The 22548-nt window shown below is 38.1% G+C and overlaps 1 gene segment (V, D, J or C); it reads right to left on the bottom strand.

Moving 5' to 3' along the window:
• Positions 1 to 257: 257 nt before the first annotated feature.
• LOC113838501 lies at positions 258 to 780 on the bottom strand. The segment is given in 2 exon segments: positions 258 to 601; positions 726 to 780. Coding segments are annotated over 2 exon segments (399 nt in total).
• Positions 781 to 22548: the final 21768 nt, after the last annotated feature.

Genomic DNA, 22548 nt, shown 5'->3' with positions numbered 1-22548 from the left:
TTTATGTTTTCCTTTATGCAACCCAACTGCTGCTGACATCCAGATGCATCAGTTATATTCACTTCTAATCTTAAGCATTCAGGAAAGGCATTGTTATGCCTCTAAAACTGGACTGACAAAATGGAGAGTAGAGTGTGTAACAACTACTTTGTGCCATTCACAAAAGCTTCCATGTGGGCACCAGAGCCTGCTTGCATGTGAGACATGGTGTCAGCAGGTAAAAGAACAAGGAAGAATATCTGGTTCTGTTTACACTCTTACTTCTGCATTTCTGAGGGGTTTATGTCATGACTTGTATCACTGTGGTAATAGCTATAACTTTGCAGACAGTAGTAAACTGCAGCATCTTCAGGCTCCAGGCTGCTAATGGTAAAGGAATAATCTGTCCCAGAACCACTGCCACTGAACCTAGTGGGAACTCCTGATTGCAAAGTGGATGCAGAATAGATAAGGAGCTTAAGAACTTCCCCTGGTTTCTGTTGGTACCAAGACATTTGATTGTTAATATTCTGACTTGCTTTACAGGTGATGGTGACTCTGTCTCCCAAAGACGCAGGCAAGGAGGATGGAGACTGGGTAACTTGGATGTCACATCTGGAACCTTAATTTGGAAAATTAAAATCAGATATCAATGAAATTAATAACATTATGGCAGGATTACCCTCAAAGACTACCAATAATAATCACAGTATATTGAGATATTCCCCAAGGCCAATCCTCCTTACTTGTGAGCCAGAGCATCACCAGGCCCAGGAACTGAGCAGCAGTCCTCATGTCCATGCTGTGGCACATGTGATTCAGATAGATACCACTGAAGGGAGTCACCAGCTCCTTAAAATATACTCAAAGCAATGAGCTGTGCTGTGGGCACATGCAAATGATTATGATCTGGGCAGAGTTGAGCACTGGTGCATAATTAGCTCCTCTCTGTGAAATCACAGGGTCTCTAAGTGTCCTCATTCCTACTACAGCAAAGAGAACATTCTTTCCTCTGACTGGAAAATGGGGTCTTTCTATATTTTGTGAGTATGTAATGTGTTTCCATACCCTCATCTAAGGAACCTCAACAAGTTTTCAAGCTCCTACCATTTAGTGCTTTTTAGTATTATTAAGATCACAGACAATTCCTTTTTTAATGCAATTCATTTATATTCTAAGCAGGAAATTGAAGTATAAAATAGTCATGAGTAACACACTTGATAAGGAAGAACAGAATTTGTGATGCCTAAGTGTATTCTTTAATAACTCTTTTGCTTTTCAGGAATCCTTTGCCAAATTTGTTCTATCATTGGTATCTAAAGTTACATATAATCTGTCTTTTCTTTGGAAGCAAGTGAGCTGCTATCCTAACTCTTTTTGTAGTTAAACACATCCACATAGTGGTCTCTGCACCCTTCATGATATTGTTTTCTTTGCACTCAATAATTCAAGCCATTGTGTTAAAAATTTGAGGGCTTCTGCTTGTGAGTTAGATGTCACGATTGTGCTCATTAAAATTGCATATCTAAAAGCAATTCTCTAATTTAGTTGCTGATAGAAATCCTATTTAAATGGCTGGTTAGGGCAATGCATAGATTTCACATTTATTACCTGGTGTATTTTTACCTAAAATGTAAATTTTCAATATGATTACAAAAGTTATATTCAATGGTATTTCCAAAATTAGCAATAGAAACCACTAATATTATATTTAATAAAAGACAGATCAAAAACCTTTACTTGTCTTTATTTTAAATTTATAATACAATGACATTAAGTTCATATATCTGTTTTAGGTCACTCCCCTGTCCATGAAATCACCCATAATCATGCTTTGCTCAAGAGGAAAAAGACAGCATTGTGCAAACAAGCCAGTGTTCTTTGGAGGATTCAGCACATGCTGTAAATGTTAGGTATTTTTCTGCTATGGGTGGAAAGTTAATAGAAAACATGTGACAGCAAAGTAGAAGGAGGGAGGCTGAGTGTGGAAGTGTACAATTGTGAACACAGGACAGGAATATGGCATTTAACCAGGTAAGATGGACAAGAACTAAACCAAATATACGTGAAAATGCTCTGAGAAAGCCTGTTGCTTTATGTGCTAATTAAATATGTAAATCACAAAAATCATGGAAACAAGCTGTGTTTGCCTAGTACTGAGAACTTGAATATTTTACTGGAGACATTTTTTATTAGTTGACATAGATAAATATAGATTATACTCTCTGCCGCACAGCTGTTTAGTCCCAAATAAACACTCAGGGCTTATATTAATTACAAAATATTTGGTCAATGGCTCAGTCTTCTTATTGGTTAGCTCTCTCTTAATTAGTAAATCATTTCTATTAATCTGTGTATCTCCACATGGTCTTGGCTTACTAGTTATGACTGGGTTTCTTGTTTCTTCAGTGACCACATAGCATGTCTTTCACTCCACCTACTACCTTTTTCCATTCTCGTTTGGTTTTCCCACTTGTCAAAATCCTACCTATCTATTGGCCAAAACAGCTTTATTCATTAACCAATAAGAGAAGCATACATTCACAGCACACAGAAAGACATCCCCATCAATAAACGTTAATATGCAGATTATTTATCAATTTATTTATTTCTTTATATACAGAAATAGAAGCTACAAGGTCATGGGTAAGTCTGAGAAAATTATGTATTTAATATTAGATATTTTATATTTACATTTTATAGTTTATACATTATCAAAGCAAAATGATCTTATGAGACTTCATTGAAGTTTTTGATAAAACATTAATTATTTAAATAAATTAGCTAATAAATACAAGCATGTATAAATAGATGCATAAAAATGAGAAATTGGGATATGATCATTCATAAAATAGCATGTTCTACACTTTGTCTGTAACCCTTACTATACATATATAAAAAAGAGTGTTTGTCTCAAATGTAATGTCATGGAAATGAAATAGCAATGTTAACCTCAATGTTGAAGTAAATATTAAAGTCATCAAATAAGACTTATGCATTGGAAGTTTTTCTCTTTTAACCTATGACTTAAAAACAAAAACACATGTTGATTAATTGTGAATCTACATTTACAGGCACACAAATGCAATTTGTAAGTGAATATGAATGGGGGAGAAATGCCACTTTGCGAGACTAAAGTGCTTTGGTACTAGTGAATCGAACTTAACATTAAATAACATCAAATTATTATAGATAAAAATGCTTATGATATGCAACACAGAAATTAAAGTGGGAAGATAAAAAGGAAAGAACATATAAGAAGGTAAATAAATAACAAAATTAACTGAATCAAATCTGGAAGATTTCTACCATGAAATAAGCAGAAGAACTGAGAAGCAAACTTGATGCTCCAAATGGAGAAGTAAGCTTCTGTGCTCTCAAGAGCAATGTAGAGGCAGAAATAGGTTCTCAGCATGGAGTATGACCTGATTATGAAGAAGTCCTCAGAGCAGTGGGCTGTGCTATGGGCAAATGCAAATCTTCAATGGCCGGGCATAGCCACAAGACTAGCCAAGTGAATCAATACATGACTGTGGTCTTCTGTATCATATGAGAGAGGCTGTACAGGTTTATTTGTAGAAATGTGATCCTATTTGGACAACAAAGAGCAACACAAGTCTGTTGCACCTTATTTTGATTTCTGTCATGTTTAATGTAGAATTTCCTTATTGTGTCCAATGTTCCTTTGAGGCTTCAGATTATACATCCGAATATCCATCCCCTTCAAACACAGATCTTTAAGTTGTATGAGTTTTCTCTCAGAAAGAGATCATTTATGCCCTTGAATAGAGTGTTTACTAAACTTGTATAAGTTATGGGCACAATATCTATTCCAGATACTAAGTGGATATATATCTTAGATTAGGTTTAGTGAAGAGGGGCACAAGATCTCTGGTAAGAGAGCATGTTAAGAAGATAAAATAGAAGCTACAAATGGGGAATTATGTATGTAGTGGGGTCTAGAGCCTGTTTTCATTGGGAGTAAAGATATGGTGAATTATGAGAGGTTGAATTGGAAGAATTTTACATTTACAGGCAAACACTCTATACAAGGCAGTGATAGTACAGGGTAAGAAAGACTCAGGGACTGACAATAATGATGGTCACAGGAGAGGTGCTAGAAGGAATAGTAAGTGGGTGTTTTAAGAAACTGACTGACCTGCAAATCAATGACACTGGTGACTCTGACACCAAGGAATTACTTAGTGATCATAGTGTTTGTTTTGAGGGACATAACTAAGGGAGTGCAATACAGATAAAAATTATACACCCAGACATAATTCTATGCATTTATATGAGTATATCTCATGTACTCACACCATATATGTATGTTTCAATTAAGCAATAAAATAATTTTCACAGAGACAAAAGAATGGAAATGTATTCCACAGTTGGCAGCAAAGGCCTAAAAATATGGTTGATATGTAAATGTTTTTCATTTAGATAATTTTCTGACTATTATGGAAACTTTCATTAAATTTAAATTTTTTTCAATATATATGCAAGTAGTTTTCCCTGCATGTATAACACAGGTATGTCAGGAACACAAAGAACTCAGAATAGGGCTTCACATCCTTTGGTACTGAACTGGTTTCAAGCCACCATGTATGCAGGCAAAGGGAATTGAACCAGGGTAATCTCTGAGAAAAAGTTGTGCTCTTAAGTAATGAGTCATCGTTTCAAAGAGTCGCTGAAAATTATAATTTTGCTTGGCTTATGACCCTCTTGCAAAAATGTAATAATATTTAACATTTCCCCCTTTCATTATCTGTCCTTGTATGTCTCCCTAAACACATACTGACTACCACATTTTCTGATGCATTTCACAGAAGCATGGCATAGAACATTTACACACAGTTATTACATGGACTATATTTCTTCTCTACAGACAGGCAGAAGTATATCCATTGTTACTTGAGTACCAGATGAGGAAAGCTGATGATGGAAGAAAGTCATTGCACTCACCCATCACCTAAGTGATTCAATGAGGAAGCCCATCTTCTGTCTTGTTCTCTGGGAAAACTTCACAAAGAACACTCATTTTATGGTGGGATTGACAAATTGCCTGGCATCTATCAGCTAGCTACCTATACAACCTGCATGAGGTTGTATTCTCAAAACATTCTGCAGGTATTATTGAACACAAAATATAATAAAATGAAGAGAAATTTGTTGGTCCCTGACTACCATAGATTATTGTTTCTTCACACTCCTGTGGAAGTCCATTTTCTAGCACCACATTGTCTTGGATCAAATAACACCATAGCCCATATATGATCTAATTCTTGGACTAATAGTTAAATTTCCATAGCATCCATAATGCATAATCTATAGAAGTTTGTGAAATTAGATTATCCACAAGGAAACAATGTCAATACTAGGGCTTGACTAATTCTGATATCATGGATTAGTTCCTTGGAGCATAGTCTATTTACTGATGACTGAATGATAGGGAAACCAGATATTACAGTGAAGCTCATGTAGTGTGGAGAAAGTTATCCTTATCCTTCCCACAACATTATCAAAAGACTTTGGTGATATCACACTCACAATCACATTCATTCACAATAATTTTCTTCATGACTCCATAGGAGTGTTGTGGTCTAATGTCTCATATGAAGAAGCTTTGGACAATCTTCCAAAGAGGAGAAAATCAAAGGGAGAACATTAATTTCCATAGGTTAATACCACTGCCGATATTAACAATGGAAAGTGAAATCTGCACTCCATCTGGACAGCACACTAGAACTGACTCTGTTGTAAGGAACACAGGTGACCTGGCCCTGAGATTATGAGTTGAGGAGAGCTATCCCCACCTGCCTTCCTTCCCATGTACATGTATGCCCCATACAGCGATGGGGAGAGAGTGTCCTACACTTCTTCCAGGTAAAACAGTAGGACACAGTGTTGGTTATGCTGGTGCTGGCAAGCTGGATCTGACCACCTGAGAACAGGAGAAGTGGTCCCTCCCCTTGCCACAGGCTTCACTGTGTGAGATAGCTGAGGCACTGATGGGGAGCTTATCCCAATAGAGATGATGAAGGAAATGTAGCAGCTGACCTTCTTAGGTACCACCCAGGTCCAGAAACAGGGTTGTGAGTTAGTTAACCCCACATCCAATGGATCTTTGAACCACCAGAGCATGTGAAGGGGACAAAGCTACAGGATCTCCATGATGCAGGACAAAGACACTATATCCAAGAGGCATTCAAGAGACAGTGCATTACTGATAATGTACCAGAAGCCAGAATGTCATTCATCCAGCAATGAACACTTACATTCAAAAAGATTAGACCGATGGGCAAGACTCAACAGGCCACACTACAACTTCCAAGACAAGATTGTTTTTCTTTTTTAACTTTGCTGTTGTTTTTGTTTGTTTGTTTTGTTGTTGCTGTTCTTTGTTTGGTTTGGATTTTTTCTTTTAAATGTTCTTTTGTTTTAGGAGGGAGATTTCATGGATAGATGGCAGATACAAGGGGACAAGGAGATAAGAGGGATAGGGATGCATGATGTGAAGTCCACAATTAATTAATAAAGTATTTTTAAAATGGACAAAAGAGTTGTCTCAGTAGACACTGAAGTCATTCCTTATCTGTCTTTCACTTGCTATAATGATCCTTTGAGATCAGTGTGAAGATATTGTATGTCAGCCCTATTATGTCAACCGTTTTCTCTCAGAGTTTGTAACATGTTTGCTTTCTATGCCCTTTTTGTTGTCAACTTTACAAACTCTACATTCAGGTTAATGGATATACCATTCAGCAGTTGAGCAGCAACTTACTACACTACAATGGGTGCCACCTGAAAAGTAAGCAGGAATGACATTGATCTTACTAACCAACAAGAGTATTGATCTGGAAGCCACAGAAGCAACACACTGATAAACCCTCCTCTATGAAACAGAAGAAAACATGTGTTGACTTTGTAGCAGCTGTCATGATTCCAACACTAGGTCTCATGCTGCTTTAGGAGGACCTTAACTTCTGATTCTCCTGAGCTACGTTTGTTGCTATAAACTGAAGTGAGAATCCAGGACAAACTTTTCCAGTCTTAGCTTCAGAGGGTGTGTCAACAAAATGTTCTTGGACAAATCTCACAAAAAAAAAAAAACAAAGGCACAGAGACACTTGGGGATGCAAAGTGAATCAAGAGCCCAGAAACCTCCTTAATTCAAAGTGTTACCAGGACTGTCATCACTAAGGTGGGTAAACTTGACTTGATAGTGTATTATTGCCCTCTGCTGGATAGATGGGAAATAGTCCAAGTCAGAGCCTAGAGAAATCAGTGCAAACCCCAGTGTGCTTGGGAAAGAAGGGTGTGTGGGGAGGAACTCATGAAAAATCAAAGCCTGGGAAATTCCTCAGAATGACTGATGGAAGGAACATGAATAATTGTGCAAATGCAGTCAGTAATGCACAGACACACACACACACACACACACACACACACACACACACACACATACATCCCCACTTCTTGCTATCAAGTAATATGCAAATGTTGATAAGATGACATTAATCATAGATGTCAAAATTTGCAAAGCATGTGCACAAATACGTTCTCTCCTTATTCAGATATTATTTACTTTAATGAGTAAAGTAAAATCATGTTGATCAGTAATATAAAAGGTCCAGCCTGGTGGTGGTGGGGCACACCTTTAATCCCAGCATTCAGAGGCAGAGGCAGGCAGACCACTTTGAGTTAGAGGATAGACTCACCTACAAAGATACACAGAGAAATCATCTCAATAAATAAATAAATAAATAAATAAATAAATAAATAAATAAATAAATTTCACTGACACACATTCTGCCAAATGTGCCCCAAAACATACACTGACCTGTAGTGGCACAGATTACCTCATAGAAAGCCATTTAATAACACACCGTTGAATGTCCAATGTGTTTCATTCTATATGGTACACTGTAACATACTGCTGCTTTGAAATACTGATTGCTCCCTTGCTCATCAGCAAGGATGGACATCAACAGTTTGAAATTACGTTTCCATTGAACATGCAGGCTTTGTAGAAATCAAAAAAGAAAATTCAGTTGTACAATGGTAAGTTGTCACAACGAATATTGAAAATGGCATATATATCTTTGCAAATATATGTATGCCACCAAAATACAAAATATAATGCGTTTCTCAAACATTTTCCTATTTATTACTACAGAAAGTGTTTCTAGTTATGAACACATGGGTAATTGTTAGAAAACCAATGTCCATCTGGCATAATAGCTTTGAAACCTTTTATTTATTCTCTGATGATGTCATACATATATGCAATGACCTTATGCACTCTGATTATGTTACTACCCATGATTTCTCTTTGAATCCATCAATTTGATGAAATGTTACCTTGTAGTATTTATTTTACCCCTTCTAAGGCCCATTTCTCAATCACCTTATAGTTACAGCCTGAAGACATAGACCACCACTCCCTGTACTATTCATGTCCTCCCATCTGCTCCACCTCTGTATCAATCAGTGCTCTCTGATAGAAAGTTGACTGACCTTGTTTGATTGGTCCTGTATAGGCCACATGCAGGCATCACAACTGCTAAGAGTTCCTAAGCACAGCAGCTAAGTCCTGCCTATAAGACAGCTTTTCACAGCACTTCTCCCCAGCCATCTGTCTCATATATAATTTAATCTTCTCCAATGTAATAAATCACTTAATCTTACTCAGTTCTCAAGCTTTCAATAGCTGCCATGGGGAAAGTATACAAATGAGTAGTTATTGTATGCAGTAATTTACCTACTAAGTAAAATTTCAATACACTTGCAAAATTACAGTTAAATGGTATTATAAAATATTAGCAAAAGAAGTAACTATGTTCAATATGTTTAGTATGATAAATGCAATGATCTTCACTTGTTGTAAAGTTTGTAATATCAAGTTATAAGGGCATAAATCTATTTTAATTCAGCCTATTGTTTAGGACATTTTCCACTTCCATCCAATTATAAAGCAGAAACAGAGCAGAGGGAACACATTAGGAAAAGAGGGAAACACAAAGCTAAGAAGAGTCTGATATTTTCTGACATATTGAATAATAGAAATAATAATAAAATTGTGTTATTTTGTGCTAATTTGTTTAACCTTAATTTCTTGTTTGAATGTTATGTTTCTGCACTCATGTTCATTCCTTCTGGTAGGCAGAGGCATGTACCTTCTTAGTGCCTAGGTCATGTTAGAAGGAAGAAGAAGAAAACCAGTATCCAAACACACATTGAGACTACCAGTCACAGATTATTGTGTTTAAATAACAGCTTGTGCAGCAGATGATATTTTTAATATGGAAAGGGGAAGATATATAACATGGGAAACACTATGGCAGAAAATTCATAAGTGGAGTAGATGGATTACTTATGTGCTGGGAGCATCAGTTCCTTTCCTTCCTCTGAAATCACATTACCTAAAACGTTGCTTTGTATTTCAGCTTCACATTAAAGATGTTTGGGAAATGCAGCCAAGAGGAACCTTCCACATACACATGAATATTAAACTGTGCCAAAATCAATGGGTTTCCAAACTTGTTTCCAGGTTCTCAGACTGTCAATAGGAGCAAGTTAATAACTCGATCCTAGAAAAGATCAAAATAACTAGCTGAACTTAGAAACCAGAGCCATTCTGTCTTTAGCACCACAGTGAAACATGTTCTCAACAGAGAAATCTACACTGTGCTGGAAAGAATAAGGAAAATTGGAGACATTGATCCTTTATAGGGTAAAGAGATGAAACACTTTTGCAGTTAATTAGTCCTCCCACCCCTGCTGATTTCATGTGCCCAGAGCACAGGCCTCTGTCCCGACGACTTTTGAGTAAGCTGTTTACAATCTATACAGGAGTTAGTCCTAGTCAGGATGCACTACATGAATGTGAGTCCATGGCCGATGTGTAAGTCTTCTGAGGATCTGGATCCCCAGGAAGGAGGACAATGCTCTGCATTTTCTAAAATCAGTGGCCAGTGATGCTTAGTCTTTAAGAACCATCTTTTCATATTATTAATCATGTGGGTAATTGTTTTTAGTCTCTTAACCTTAGGTGCCAGTAGAACACTTATTTGACTCAGTCTCTATCCTGCTTCTCCATATCTCTGGGAGATGGAGTCATCATCAATTGCCAGGTAGATCAAGTTATTAAAAATACCTTATCCTGGTATTAGTAGAAATACAGAAAATCTCATAAGGTCCCAACACATTCAACTTGCACTCAGGAGTTCCATCCAGGTTCAGCAGCAAAGGGGCTGCTATAGAACTTTTCTCTTTTCTCTCTGGCATATCATGATGCTGTGGTTAATACTGGCAATAGTCCTCCCACAGTGATACAAATCAACAGCAACCACTCAGAGAAGAACAAACCATCCATGGTCTGGCTGACATTGTGGCTGTTCCTCATCCCTCCACTTGCTGACATCATTTCTCAGATGCAGCCTGACTTTGAAAGTCACTGGGGGATTTAAGGGAAGAACCTTGCTTTTTCCCCCAAGTGATTTCCTCAGTGCCTGTTGTGCAGACATTGCCATTTTCTATGATATCTTAAGAAAGGCATTTATGCATATTAGGTACACGAGTCTCAGAATCAGTTATGGTGCGAAAAGGAAATATGCTAGTGTAGATATTAATAGATAGGTTGATTTATGCTTGAAATCAGAGTCAGAATTACAACTATGAGTTGATTAGCATGCCCTTACTATCATGAAAATGTATGCTTTTATGACAAAATCCTTCACAATTTATTTACAGTTCATAGTTCTGTGTCTCTAGACAGAACATCACACAGGTGCATAAAAATAAATTTTAAAAATGAAATGAAGTATTATATTAAGCATTTAACAATGCTTTGGGAAGTAAATAATTAAATTACAATATAAAATAACCTCTGGAGGCTTGCAAAAAAATACTGTATCATAATAAGATCCAGAGACTAGGCTATGATTCCTCTATAGAATGAGCTTCTCTACAAGGGGCTTGTGCCACTTCTGGCTATGTTCTTCCCTCTTTAGGATAATGCTGGCAGATCACGTCTTTCTGTAAATCTTTAGCAATTCTACATATTCCCTCTCAGCCCAACATTTTTGGAAATGTATACACATAGGAAACATTTTAAAAATATATATAATTATGGCAGTGGGAGATGTAAAGGGAGAATGGACTTTTTTCTTCAGTGGTTGATTAACCTTTGGCATCATGATCATAATCCCTTGAAGCTGTGAATGTACCTTAGATGAGAAAGGGGGACCTGAAGAGGCAAACTAAAACCATTTACAGGGAATGATTTCCATATATTGATTAGATGAGATTGACATAAAATGGCAAAAATTCTCATTATGAGATTTAACACAGGCACAATAGGGTTAGGCTGAGTCCAAAGAGAGAGCAGCAATGAACGGATGTGGTCACAGAAACGGATGTGGTCATGTGGTCACATGAGCTTCAGTCCATGGAACCTAGAAGAAGTCATGGGTAGAGTCTCCCATAAAGCCTCTGGAGGGAACCACAGTGCCATACAGCCTGAAGATGACTGACTCAAGCTCATTCTATAGTTCTGACAGGTTGCAAGAAGTTATGACTTTTTGTGTCAGACAACTATTTATTGGAAAATTTCTGCAACACACCTTGGAAACAAATACAAATGTTGAAGGCTTTCTCGGCAACTAATAAATCCGATCAAATTTTAAAGACCTTTCCTTCTTGCACTCCATAAATGTCACATTTAAACAAGTGGTAAAGCTTTCCTAATACTTTGATTCATTGATCAATTTCACATGCACACTAAATACAATTCAATGATTTTGATTCAGAAAGAACATGTTCCTCTATTAAAAGAATTATAAGGAGAACTCCCCATGAAGTTGTTCAAGTGTATGTCACACCCATAGTCTTTGTTCAGGGGTTTCTGTAAACTTTTTTCTTCTGGGTCACTATGCACTAAACTTTAAAACAATGAAGGATGTAAACCAACAACATCTTTTACTGTGAGTACAACAGGCATCAGCAGACAGGGATCTGGTGTAACACTCGATTTTCCTTATCCATGAACGATTTTTTTTATTCGTCTTGCATATTATTTTCCTGGAAAGCTTTTGCCTGTTCTGCTAATATCTTGATTTTCAAGATCATCTACTTCCACCACCTAACTGTAGTGAGATGTGCCCAGACTGCTCTCACATAACATGTTTGAGAGGCAGGGATCTATCTCACTGGATGCCAAATAGGTCAAGAGTCTAGGAGTTTGTTTCCTATTAGTGTTATAAATACCTGACTACTCAATGACTAAGGAACTTGACTGGATAGGTCTATAGTAGTAGTTCCCCCTCCTGGAAAGAAATTCAACATAACTACAATGTTGGAAATGTCCAAGCAGGGCAAAACTACTGCCCTAGGAAACAGGCTTACAAACTTAAGGAAGAGAAACACTATAAAATTACAATCTGGATCTACAAGAGGGACCAGTGTGTAGAGTATCTGCCACCAAACCTGATCACCTGACCAGGATACCTAAAACCCATGTGGTAGAAAGAAAGAACCAGAACTTTCAACCTTTTCTCTAAATTACACTCTTGATCACATACAGAAATTCCAATAAATTATTCTTTAAAATGCTTTCTTAATTTTGACAATTTGATAATTTCTTTCATTGCTCACATACATATATTTAGTGAGAAGAAAACTTTAAATCATGGGAAGAAGTAGTTTCTTGTGGAACTAGAGGATGACCATACCCACTAAGATCCAATGTCATATAATACCCTGAAAAGATTCAATAACTAATAGTTCATAACTGTTTCCCATGAACAGAGTTGCACTCCAGATGGTTCCTTGTCATCATTGTCTGTGGCCTTCTGTCCACAGGAGAATGGTAGCAGAACGGGTTTTCATAACTAAAAAATTCCTACATTAGCCCTTGAGCCTGACATGGTGGATATTACATATACATAGATTCAAAGTGACTTCTGACAATGATTGTCCAGAGAGGGAAATGAAGGATTGAAAAGAGAAAGAAAGACAGGACAGTGTCCTAATATGCTTTCTATTGCTATGGTAAAACACTGACAAAATGCAGCTCAGGAGGAGTGGATATATTTGGCTCACACATCCCAGCTCACAGTCTATTAGAGGAGATAAATCAAGAAAGGAACTAGAGAAGAAACATGGAAGAAGCCTGCTTAATTGGTCTCTTGCCATTGTTGGATCAAGTTCCTTTCAAATTACACAAAGAAAATTTGCCTACAGTGTCCCTATGATCTGGAATATCCTGCATCCATTATAAATTAAAAAAGAAAGAAATACCCTAAATTCTTGCCTACAGATAATATAATAGATATATTTACTTTGTTGAGATTCCTCTTTATATATAACTCTAGCTTGTCTCAAGTTAACAATAACAACTACAATTAAATAGGACAAATGAAAAGTTGGGAAATGTGATGATTAGTGTTAATTGTCATCATAACAGAACTCAAAATCATTAGTAGAAAACCTTCAGGAACACCAATAAGGGTAGTTTAATCCCCATATTTGAGACTGTCATCGAAGTTATTTTAAGTCATCTTAAGTTATTTTATGTGAGAAAAACCATCTCTTTAATCTTTCAAAATGTGATCTCTCTCTCTCTCTCTCTCTCTCTCTCTCTCTCTCTCTCTCCACACACACACACACACACACACACACACATGAACTTCAATTATACTCTCTCCCAGTATCTGTACATATTCACTTCTCCCTCTTTTCATCAACATTTCATCAACATTCCCTTTCTTCTTCTGGACAAGTCCTCCTATTTTGTCGTTTTCACTTCTGTATTTGAAGCCCACTACATTTAATTATGGTTTGCTATAAGAGCATGGAATTGTCACATTTACTTGAGCATGATTAATTTACTAGTGGCTGCACCACTAAGCATTATGACTTTCCTTTCCCTAGCAACCATTAACTGGATACAGACTGTCAGTGAGGGAAAGGGCTTTATGATTTAATTGTGTTGGGAGACATTTAAAGGCTAGGTATCCTGGGTTGTAAAAAATGAGGAAAGCTAGCTGAGAGTCAATTTCCCTCACTGTTTTGTTCTCATTGTCCTGAGTGCAGACTTGTTGTGGTAAGTTCCTGCAGATGTGTCTTCCTTGCTTTGAAGAAATTTGTCCTTTAAAAAGAATATTTATTTTATGTGTGTAACTGTTTGGATGACTGTACCATGAATTCTAGTTGGTATTAATAATAAAAACCCAGAGTCAGATATCATGAGGGACAGCTGAAAGATCAGAGAAGCAAAGCAGTCAACCACTAGGGAATTCTTATATCTACCAAGCCTCAGAAAAAGGTGAAATCCTGTCCTCAGTGTGACTGCAGATGGACTGACCCCCTGTCTACTCCTATGTTATATTCCTTTCTAGTGTTGATATTAAAGGTGTACACCACCACTGCCTGGCCTCTATGGCTAACTAGTATGTCTGCTTGGAATAAAGGTATTCACCACCAATGGCTGGCACTTATGTTTGACTAGTGCAGCTAGATTTTCACAATGATCTTCAGGCAAGGTTTATTTTTTAGATCATAGACAAAAGATTACCACATATGAGTCTTATCATTAAAAACTGAGAAGTGAATATCAGATCTCTTAGTGCTGTCTCCATGTAGGCCCTGAAAATTGAAATAATGTCAGCCATGATTTGCTTTAGATCAAAAATCCACTTATGAGTAAGTATATACCAATTTTCCTCTCTGGGTCTGGGTTACCTCACTCAGAATTTTTTCTTGTTCCATCCATTTGTCTTCTCAAGATATCATGTTTTAATGTGTAAATGTACTATATATTTTCATTCATTTTTTGATTGAGAAGTATCTAGGTTATTCCCAGGTACTGGATATTACAAATAATGCTGCTGTGAACATAGTTGAGCAAATGTCCTTGTGGTATGAGTCTGCCTCCTTTGAGTATATGGCCAAGACAGGTATAGCTGAGTCTTGTGGTAGATTGATTTCAATTTTCCTGAGAAAACACCATACTTGTCTCCAAAGTAGTTGTACAAATTTGCACTCCAGCCAGTAATGGAGGAGTTTCCCCCATTTTCCACACCCTCTCCAGCATAAGCTGTCAGTAGTGTTTTGATAGTATGGTAACTCAGAGATTGTTTTATTTTCATTTCTCTGATGGTTAAGGATGTTCAGCAAATCTTGAATACCTTAATTGTCATCATAGAAACTTCATCTAGTAACTGATGGCTGCAGATGCTGAGATCCATGGATCAAAGCCCTGAAGTCCAGTTGTAGAGAGGGAGGAACAATAATATCGGCAAAGGTGTCAAGACCATGATGGGGAAACCTATAGAAGTAGCTGATCCATGCAAGTGTAAGCTCACCGACTCTGGAATGACAACTGGGGAACCTGCATAAACCTGAACTATTTCCTCTTAATGTGGGTGACAGTTGAGTGGCTTGGGCAGTTTGTTGTCCACTACCAGTATAACCAGTATTCATGCCTCATGCATGAACTGGCTTTTAAAAGCTCATTTCTGATGGATACATACCTTGCACAGCCTGGATAAAGGAGGGAGAGCCTTGGTCCAGCCTCAAGTCATATGACAGACTTCGTTTATTCCCCAGGGGAGATTTCACCCTTTTTGAGGAATGGATGGGGGTTGAGTCTGGAGAAGCTAGAGTGAACGTGAGGATGGGATGAAGAAGGAACTGGGATTGGTGTGTAAAATAAGATTGTTTTAAAAAAAAAAAACTAAAAAATACCTAAAACTGAAAATTGAAATAAATACATTTAAATGCAGCCAGTACTCTTATATCATGAGCTATCTCTCCAAACCTTAAATTATTTTCTTGAACTTATAGCCCCAATAAGTCTTTGTGGTGTTTTTGTTTTTGTGAGGGTATTTTATCACAGCAACAGGAAAATAAACTAAACAAAGGGTACTGCGGTGTCCACCCTTGATCAGCAAGAACGACGCAACAACGAAGAATCTTCTTCAACACAGTTTAATCGGGAACCTCTTTGCTTTACAGTGTATTGGCAGCCCTGGGTATAGGGAGATGGGAACTGATATAGTCTACATCTACCAATCACCTAACCCTACGTGGTGCACCCGAATTGGTTGTCTCCAAGCAGAATTAAGAGGATACATGACCTTTACCAAATTAGGAATTGTTTACCACAGGCAGCACTCGCCGTCAGGCTGGTGGAGGGTGGAAACCGGTGCCATGTTTTGGGTGCGGTATTCTGCAGCTCCCTATAGTTCCCCCTTTTTGTTTTAATATTATAGGAGTAGCAGTATCTATCTGTTGTCAGATTTCAGTCATCTCTGTTTTAGGTTCAACCCCAGGTTCCCTATCTTACCTGTCAAAGAGTCACTGTGTCACCCTCACAGGCTCATGTCTTAGGTTGAAGGGACCACATGTATGCTTATTCTCTCAGCAAGAGGGAAGGTGCCCGTCATTGAGCATGACTGATTCAGATACGCATCACTCACTCAGTAAGGGTGAGACAGATATCTATTTGTCTGTCAGCATGGATAACCTTTGCTTCCACAGCAGCAAAGGCCTGTACCAACATGGCAGCTTGGGATTTTTGCGACTTCCTGATCCTGCATAGGCACCACAGGCAAACAAAAATGGCTAACAGCATCATGGAAAACATAACCCCTACTACAGCTCATTCCTTAACTAAACTAAAGGCTTGCTTAAAGGTAGTTAAGAGGGTATTAACAGTGGGCAGGCTCAGGCGTGTAGCATTCACTGCAACAATCTGTTGTGTTAGGGTGTCTGTCAGGTTCTCGAACTGTTGACTCCAATTTCCCTGAAGGTAGGCGCACAGCTGCCAACTCAGGTTGCTGTCCTCTGTGAAATTGTTGGCCATCCTGGAGGTGATACATAAAGAAGAAAAGGAATAAATGCATCCTATGGAAGTTAAGGTTACTAAATCATCCACCTGTTCCTGCAACAGGTCCACTCTTTGGTTCACAGTTAGAATGCCAGCTTTTAAGTGGCCATCAATAGATCTTATGGTAGTTAATGTTATGGCTGTTTTTTCCACAATGTCATTGACTGTCTCAGCTGATTGGACCTGAGAAGTCATGGCAATGGTGGCAGTCGTATTCGCTGCTGCAGAAAGGGTAATGGCAGTAACCAATGCTGCAGTTATGCCAAAATCCCATCTGGTTCTGATGATTTCCATAATGGGAAACGTTCCTGTATCCACTTTGACTGGAATAGGAACATACATAGGAATCCTCATCACTACTGCTGTATTAGCAGAACCATTCCAACATTGACTAGCAATGCAGGAAACATCAGTCGAATTGCATGAGATCACTTCTTTGGTAGCATTAGTAGCATTAGAGAGCAGAAAGAAAAAAGGAGCTTTTAAACATACTGGGCTAGCTGGAACCGTGAGATTATTCAAAGTTTAATGTATAGCTAGATACTTAAGAGAAGGTCCCTTCTGATCCCTTGTACCAGAAACATTAAGAAGTCTTATGCAGAGATTCTGGAGAACCGCAAAAGGTTCAAGAGAAGTAAATGCTCCACGCTCATTGGAGAGTACCCATTGAAACCATGGCCAGGTATTTTACTGCCTGTTCTTTGGGAAACTCCTTGAGTTAGGGTACACTGGTACTTGCCAAGAGAGGGAGTAAATTCAAAACCTGGAGCTATCTGTTCAAGTTTGTGGTCCGGTCTCTGACAGGGTGTCCAATGAGAGGACAGCCTCGATTGGGTGCACAATAAGGCAAGACTTGTCGAGCAGTGGAGTTCACATGACTAAAACGTGAATTTGAGGGTCAGAGCCCCTCCATCAGGATCCGAAATGTAGTGATATTTACATCTTTGGTCCCATTTGTACCAGTGCCAGAGCCAGAACTAGCACCTGTACTAAACTGAGTCAGGGCTTCAGTGAGCATAGCACTCGAGATCTGGTTATGAGTAAGGGGATCAAGCCAATTGCCAACATAACCATTCTTCAGCCAAATGCATGGGTTAGAATTAATAATAAGGGAGAAGCATAATGCTCCATGGAGAGAAATATTAGTGGCTGAATACTGGGCAGTGTCAGGGTCTAAACTGACACAAGGCAAGCACAATTCACAACTAGTAGAAAAGAAAACAGGCAAAACTTTAGATGTGCTATGAACAGGCAAGGGAATTGGCCACACTTTCCCTATAGCCCACAGGATTTGTTCTCTGGCCTGGATCAGCCACGGTGTTGTCAAGGTCAGCAGCAGGATCAATATCGGAGGCTTCATCTTGTTTGTTGCACCGCCTCGTTAGTCTCTCTGGAATCCACACCGGGTCTTGCTGATCCCGAGGGAAAACACAAACAAAACCTCTCGCCCATGCTAACACAGGGTCTGGTCCATGCCATAGACCCATAAGGATATCTTTCCATCTTAAGTAGCCCTTCTGAGCAGGTGCCTGAGTCTGGTGCCTATCAGCAGCAGAAAGGCCTTGAGAATCCAAATTTAAAAAATTCAGAGTAAAGAGAGCCAAGGATAGTTGGTAATGAATAAATACATAAAAATCCATTTGAAATTGCAAAATCTACTGTTAAATTCACAGTTTACCTTCCAACTCTATAGAAGTTCATCAAATCATATTGACTTTGGTTCTGGTTATGTTTGGTGTTATTTATCTTCAAAATTTTTATGATAATGTTTGTGGCTTTCTTTTTTAAATGAAAATCAAAATAAAGGACTAAGGCTTATTTATATATTGGGTATCATCTGAGAAGATAACTTACCTTCTTTCATGGAAAAGCACCCCAGAAATACATGAAGAAGATCAAGAAGTAATAAAAAACACATCACACACAAATTCCTACACTGATGTTGTTCTTTCACCCATAAAAAGGAACATGTATGTGAAGGCAAATCTGTTCTCCTCCTCTGTGCCTTGGATACCCAAACACTATTGTGCTCATGCTAAGTCTCTAAGATGAGTCCACCCAATCCTGCAGCCCACTTCTCTGAAGATTTCTTCAGAGGGTTTTCATGACACATGCAGAGGTAATTCTCATTGAGGATACAGTATGGACATGAGGGTCCTTCCTGACCTTCTGGTGCTGCTGCTACTCTGCTTTTCAGGTAAGGAAGACAGAAGAGAACTTTATAACCCTTGTGATGAGTACTACTTGACTTTTAAAGAAGTTATCTTACAACATGGTTAACGTTGTATGTTTGTTGTGTATTTCAAACCTCAGGTGTCAGCTGTGTTATCCAGATGACACAGTCTCCATCCACTGTGTGAGCTTCTCTTGGCAACAGAGTCTCACTGCCATGCCAGTGAGAACATTAACAGTTGGTAAAATTGGTACCAGCAAAATCCAGGGAATAATCCTAAACTATTAATTCATGAGACATCTAAGTTGCAAACAGGGGTCCCATCAAGGTTCAGTGGCAGTGGATCTGGGACAGATATTTCTCTCACCATTAGCAGCTTATAGCCTGAAGATATTGCCACTGACTACTGTCTACAGCATCAGCACTTTCCTCTCACAGCGATAAATGCCATAACACAAACATTCCAATGATGCAGGAAGTAAGTTGAGCTGTCAAAGCTACCCATCATTGACCCTGCACCTGCTCATATTTTATAATCAGAATCTATTGGGTTTTGAAGGTCATTGAAAAGTTTAGGAAGAACTGGCAGTGTTCCTCTCAATGCTTCTAACACTTGTCCTCTTAGACCCAGGAGCACAGATATGATAAAATATCTCACAATTCCTTAAGCACACTCTCTTTTAGGTTTCAGTAATTCAAATTGTTCTGTCTGTGTGATGTATACAGCAAAACGTCCTCTAAGGAGATCAAACTAAGACTGTTTTAGTTCTGAAAACTGTTACTGAGATAGCAGCACCTGTGCAGACTGTACTGTGATGTACTGTGATTGGATTCATCAATGTCTCCTAAAATTTGCATTTGATCACCAACTTTAGATACTTTTAAGTTAAGTTCTACAAAACATAGTTGTGTGTGCGCAAGCAGAGAAGGTATTTCAATGTGGCAGACCCTTGGCTATATATTACCACTAATGTTGTAATCCTAGCTATTGCTCTCAGACCCAACATGGTATTAATAAAGTGACTTTAAATGCTTTCCCTCTCATTATAGTACGAAACATCTGAGAAGCTGGACCAAAATAAATCTGTCCTTTTTAAAATTGTTTCTGTCAGGTATTGTCATTATGCCAATGCAAAAGTCACTAACACTAGGCATCTATTATTTCAAGAACTTTGGTCTTAGAAGCAAAGGGATTGTTAATACTTACTTACAGTGTATTGATCCACATGATGCTTTCTACAGACATGTTGAAGACACCCATAAATGGGGTTCTGTTGTTCTTCTTTCCTTGTAACAGAACACTGATGATTGCCCAGCTCTAGTCCATGTAGTTTTATGAAAATGCTTCAGGCATTTGTGTCATGAAGCAAACCTATAAATTGAGGACATTATAAAATGTATGTGGACATACAACATTGGAAGTACTGGTAGTTAGGAGAATTGACACTAGTGGATTTTTAATAAGGACAATTATTAAATTTTATAATCATCAGTAAAGGAGGAATGACACTATTTATGGCTGTCTTTTAAATTTTCCTTTTTAATATGTAAATGTCTTGTGCTTGAATAATCTAGAAGGAAAATTGCTGTTTTTTATTTCCAAGAAGCTGTCTGTTCATATTGATTAAGAGGTATTGATTTGTGGACTATTTTGGCCAATAATTTGCTTTTCTCACATCATTTCCCATATAATTGTTCTTTAGGAGCCTTTTTGTGAGGTCTGGGAATCAAAATGGGAGAATGCAGTATCAACAATTAACTATAAGCAGATGTGAGGACTATAGATTCATCACTCCTACATAATTGTGATATTGCAACAAGTTTCAGGAGCACCTTGTCAACCACTTCATGTTTTCATTGATAGGTGAGCTCTGGCTTCTAGAAAATAAGCAGAAACATCCTTGGAACTGTGGCATTGCTGAGCATCTGACAAAAATTAGAAGCCACATTTCTGTGTTAGTGAGGTCCCTATTTCTCATGTCTGAAATGCCTTCTTTTTTCTGTATGAGCCTGCAATACAGATGTCTAATATACAGTAAACTTATGAAATGGTGCTTATGAAATAGTGGGCATAATATTTTTTCTGTGTATTGAAACAGAAGGGAATGACCCAGAGATTGTATGCTGTGTCTACTCAAACCTGAATGTCTTCTCTAAAGTCAGGTTGCAACTGAAAATATTTTCAGCCAGTGAAGGCTGTAGCAATCCAGCCATACACTCCTACATCTCTCAGTGGTTTATGTTGTGACTTTCACCGCTTTGGGAGGAATACTGCATTAGTGTCAATAATAAGAAGTACAACATCTCAGACTCCAGGCTGCTGCTAGTGGGGATAAAATCTGTCTACTGACACTGAATCTCAACAAGATCCTATCTTCCAAGTTCGAAACACCATAATTGAGGAGATTAAGAAACTTCTCTGGGTTTTGCTGATGACTTGCTGACCAGCAATTGATGGTGACAATGTCTCCTGGAGGTTCAGACAGGAGGTCTGGAATCTAGGTTATCTGTATGTAACATCTGAGAACTACATTAAAGATACAAATAATATACCTACATAATTAAACATGTTACATGAAAAATTACCTGAGCAATTGGAAAGACCTAACAGTAATGGATAAGAAACTTTGCACTGTTGCCTTGTTTGACAGAGAGTCAGAGCAGCAGGAACCTTTGAAACTGAATTAGGTGTAATATTCATGCTTACTCCTGACTGCCAATGACTCCTCTTAGGTAGTTATCAAACTATGATAAAGTCCTTATGGAGGGAGGGCTGGGGTCTAGCACATGCAAATCGGTAGCAGATTGTCAGGCCAGGACACAGCTACACATCTGCCTCACTTTAATAATTCTGCCTGTCCCACCAGCAATAGTTGTCCCTGGCAGTCACTTGGCACCAATCAGAGGTCACCTGGGGAGACAAACATTGTTATGTTTTATAAGTGTCTTGCTTATGAAAAACCATGACTGAATATATCAATCTCATCTTAGACACCTATAAGAGGAGGTTATATATTCTCTTTCATTTTACCTTTCAGTTATAATACCATATAAAGACATCTCTCCTAAAAGACAGGCAAAATGGAAACCCAGTTCATCACAACTTACTTAGTTTGTCTGTTTCAAACTTTGGAGTCTAACACCAGGCAGTTTATTCTGAAGTATTTAAGTACAGTGCAATTTGAGGGAAAATATTTCCTGGTAATAATTATCTCAACCCCATGAGCATAGTAAAGCTTAAGGCAAGAATGACTACATCGAATGTCTTTTGTAAAATACATGGATGCTAATAGTGCAATGACCCAGAATCTGGTATGGTCTATGACCAAAATTGTGTTACATTCATCAGGATATACAGTACATGTGACATTTCTCCTACAAATGAGTTTTATTTATGGAGAAGCTTTGACGGAGATAATGGTCCATTGAGGAATAATTTGTGATAAACCAAATAATCTAGGTGACTGGAGTGTGGCCCAGGCATACAGAGCAGTAAAAGATC

The sequence above is a fragment of the Cricetulus griseus genome, unplaced genomic scaffold (assembly GCF_003668045.3).
Source record: "Cricetulus griseus strain 17A/GY unplaced genomic scaffold, alternate assembly CriGri-PICRH-1.0 unplaced_scaffold_108, whole genome shotgun sequence".
Classification (NCBI taxonomy): Eukaryota; Metazoa; Chordata; class Mammalia; order Rodentia; family Cricetidae; genus Cricetulus; species Cricetulus griseus.
The sequence above is the reverse complement of the archived record's forward strand: the minus strand, read 5'-3'. Positions and strand labels throughout refer to the sequence as shown.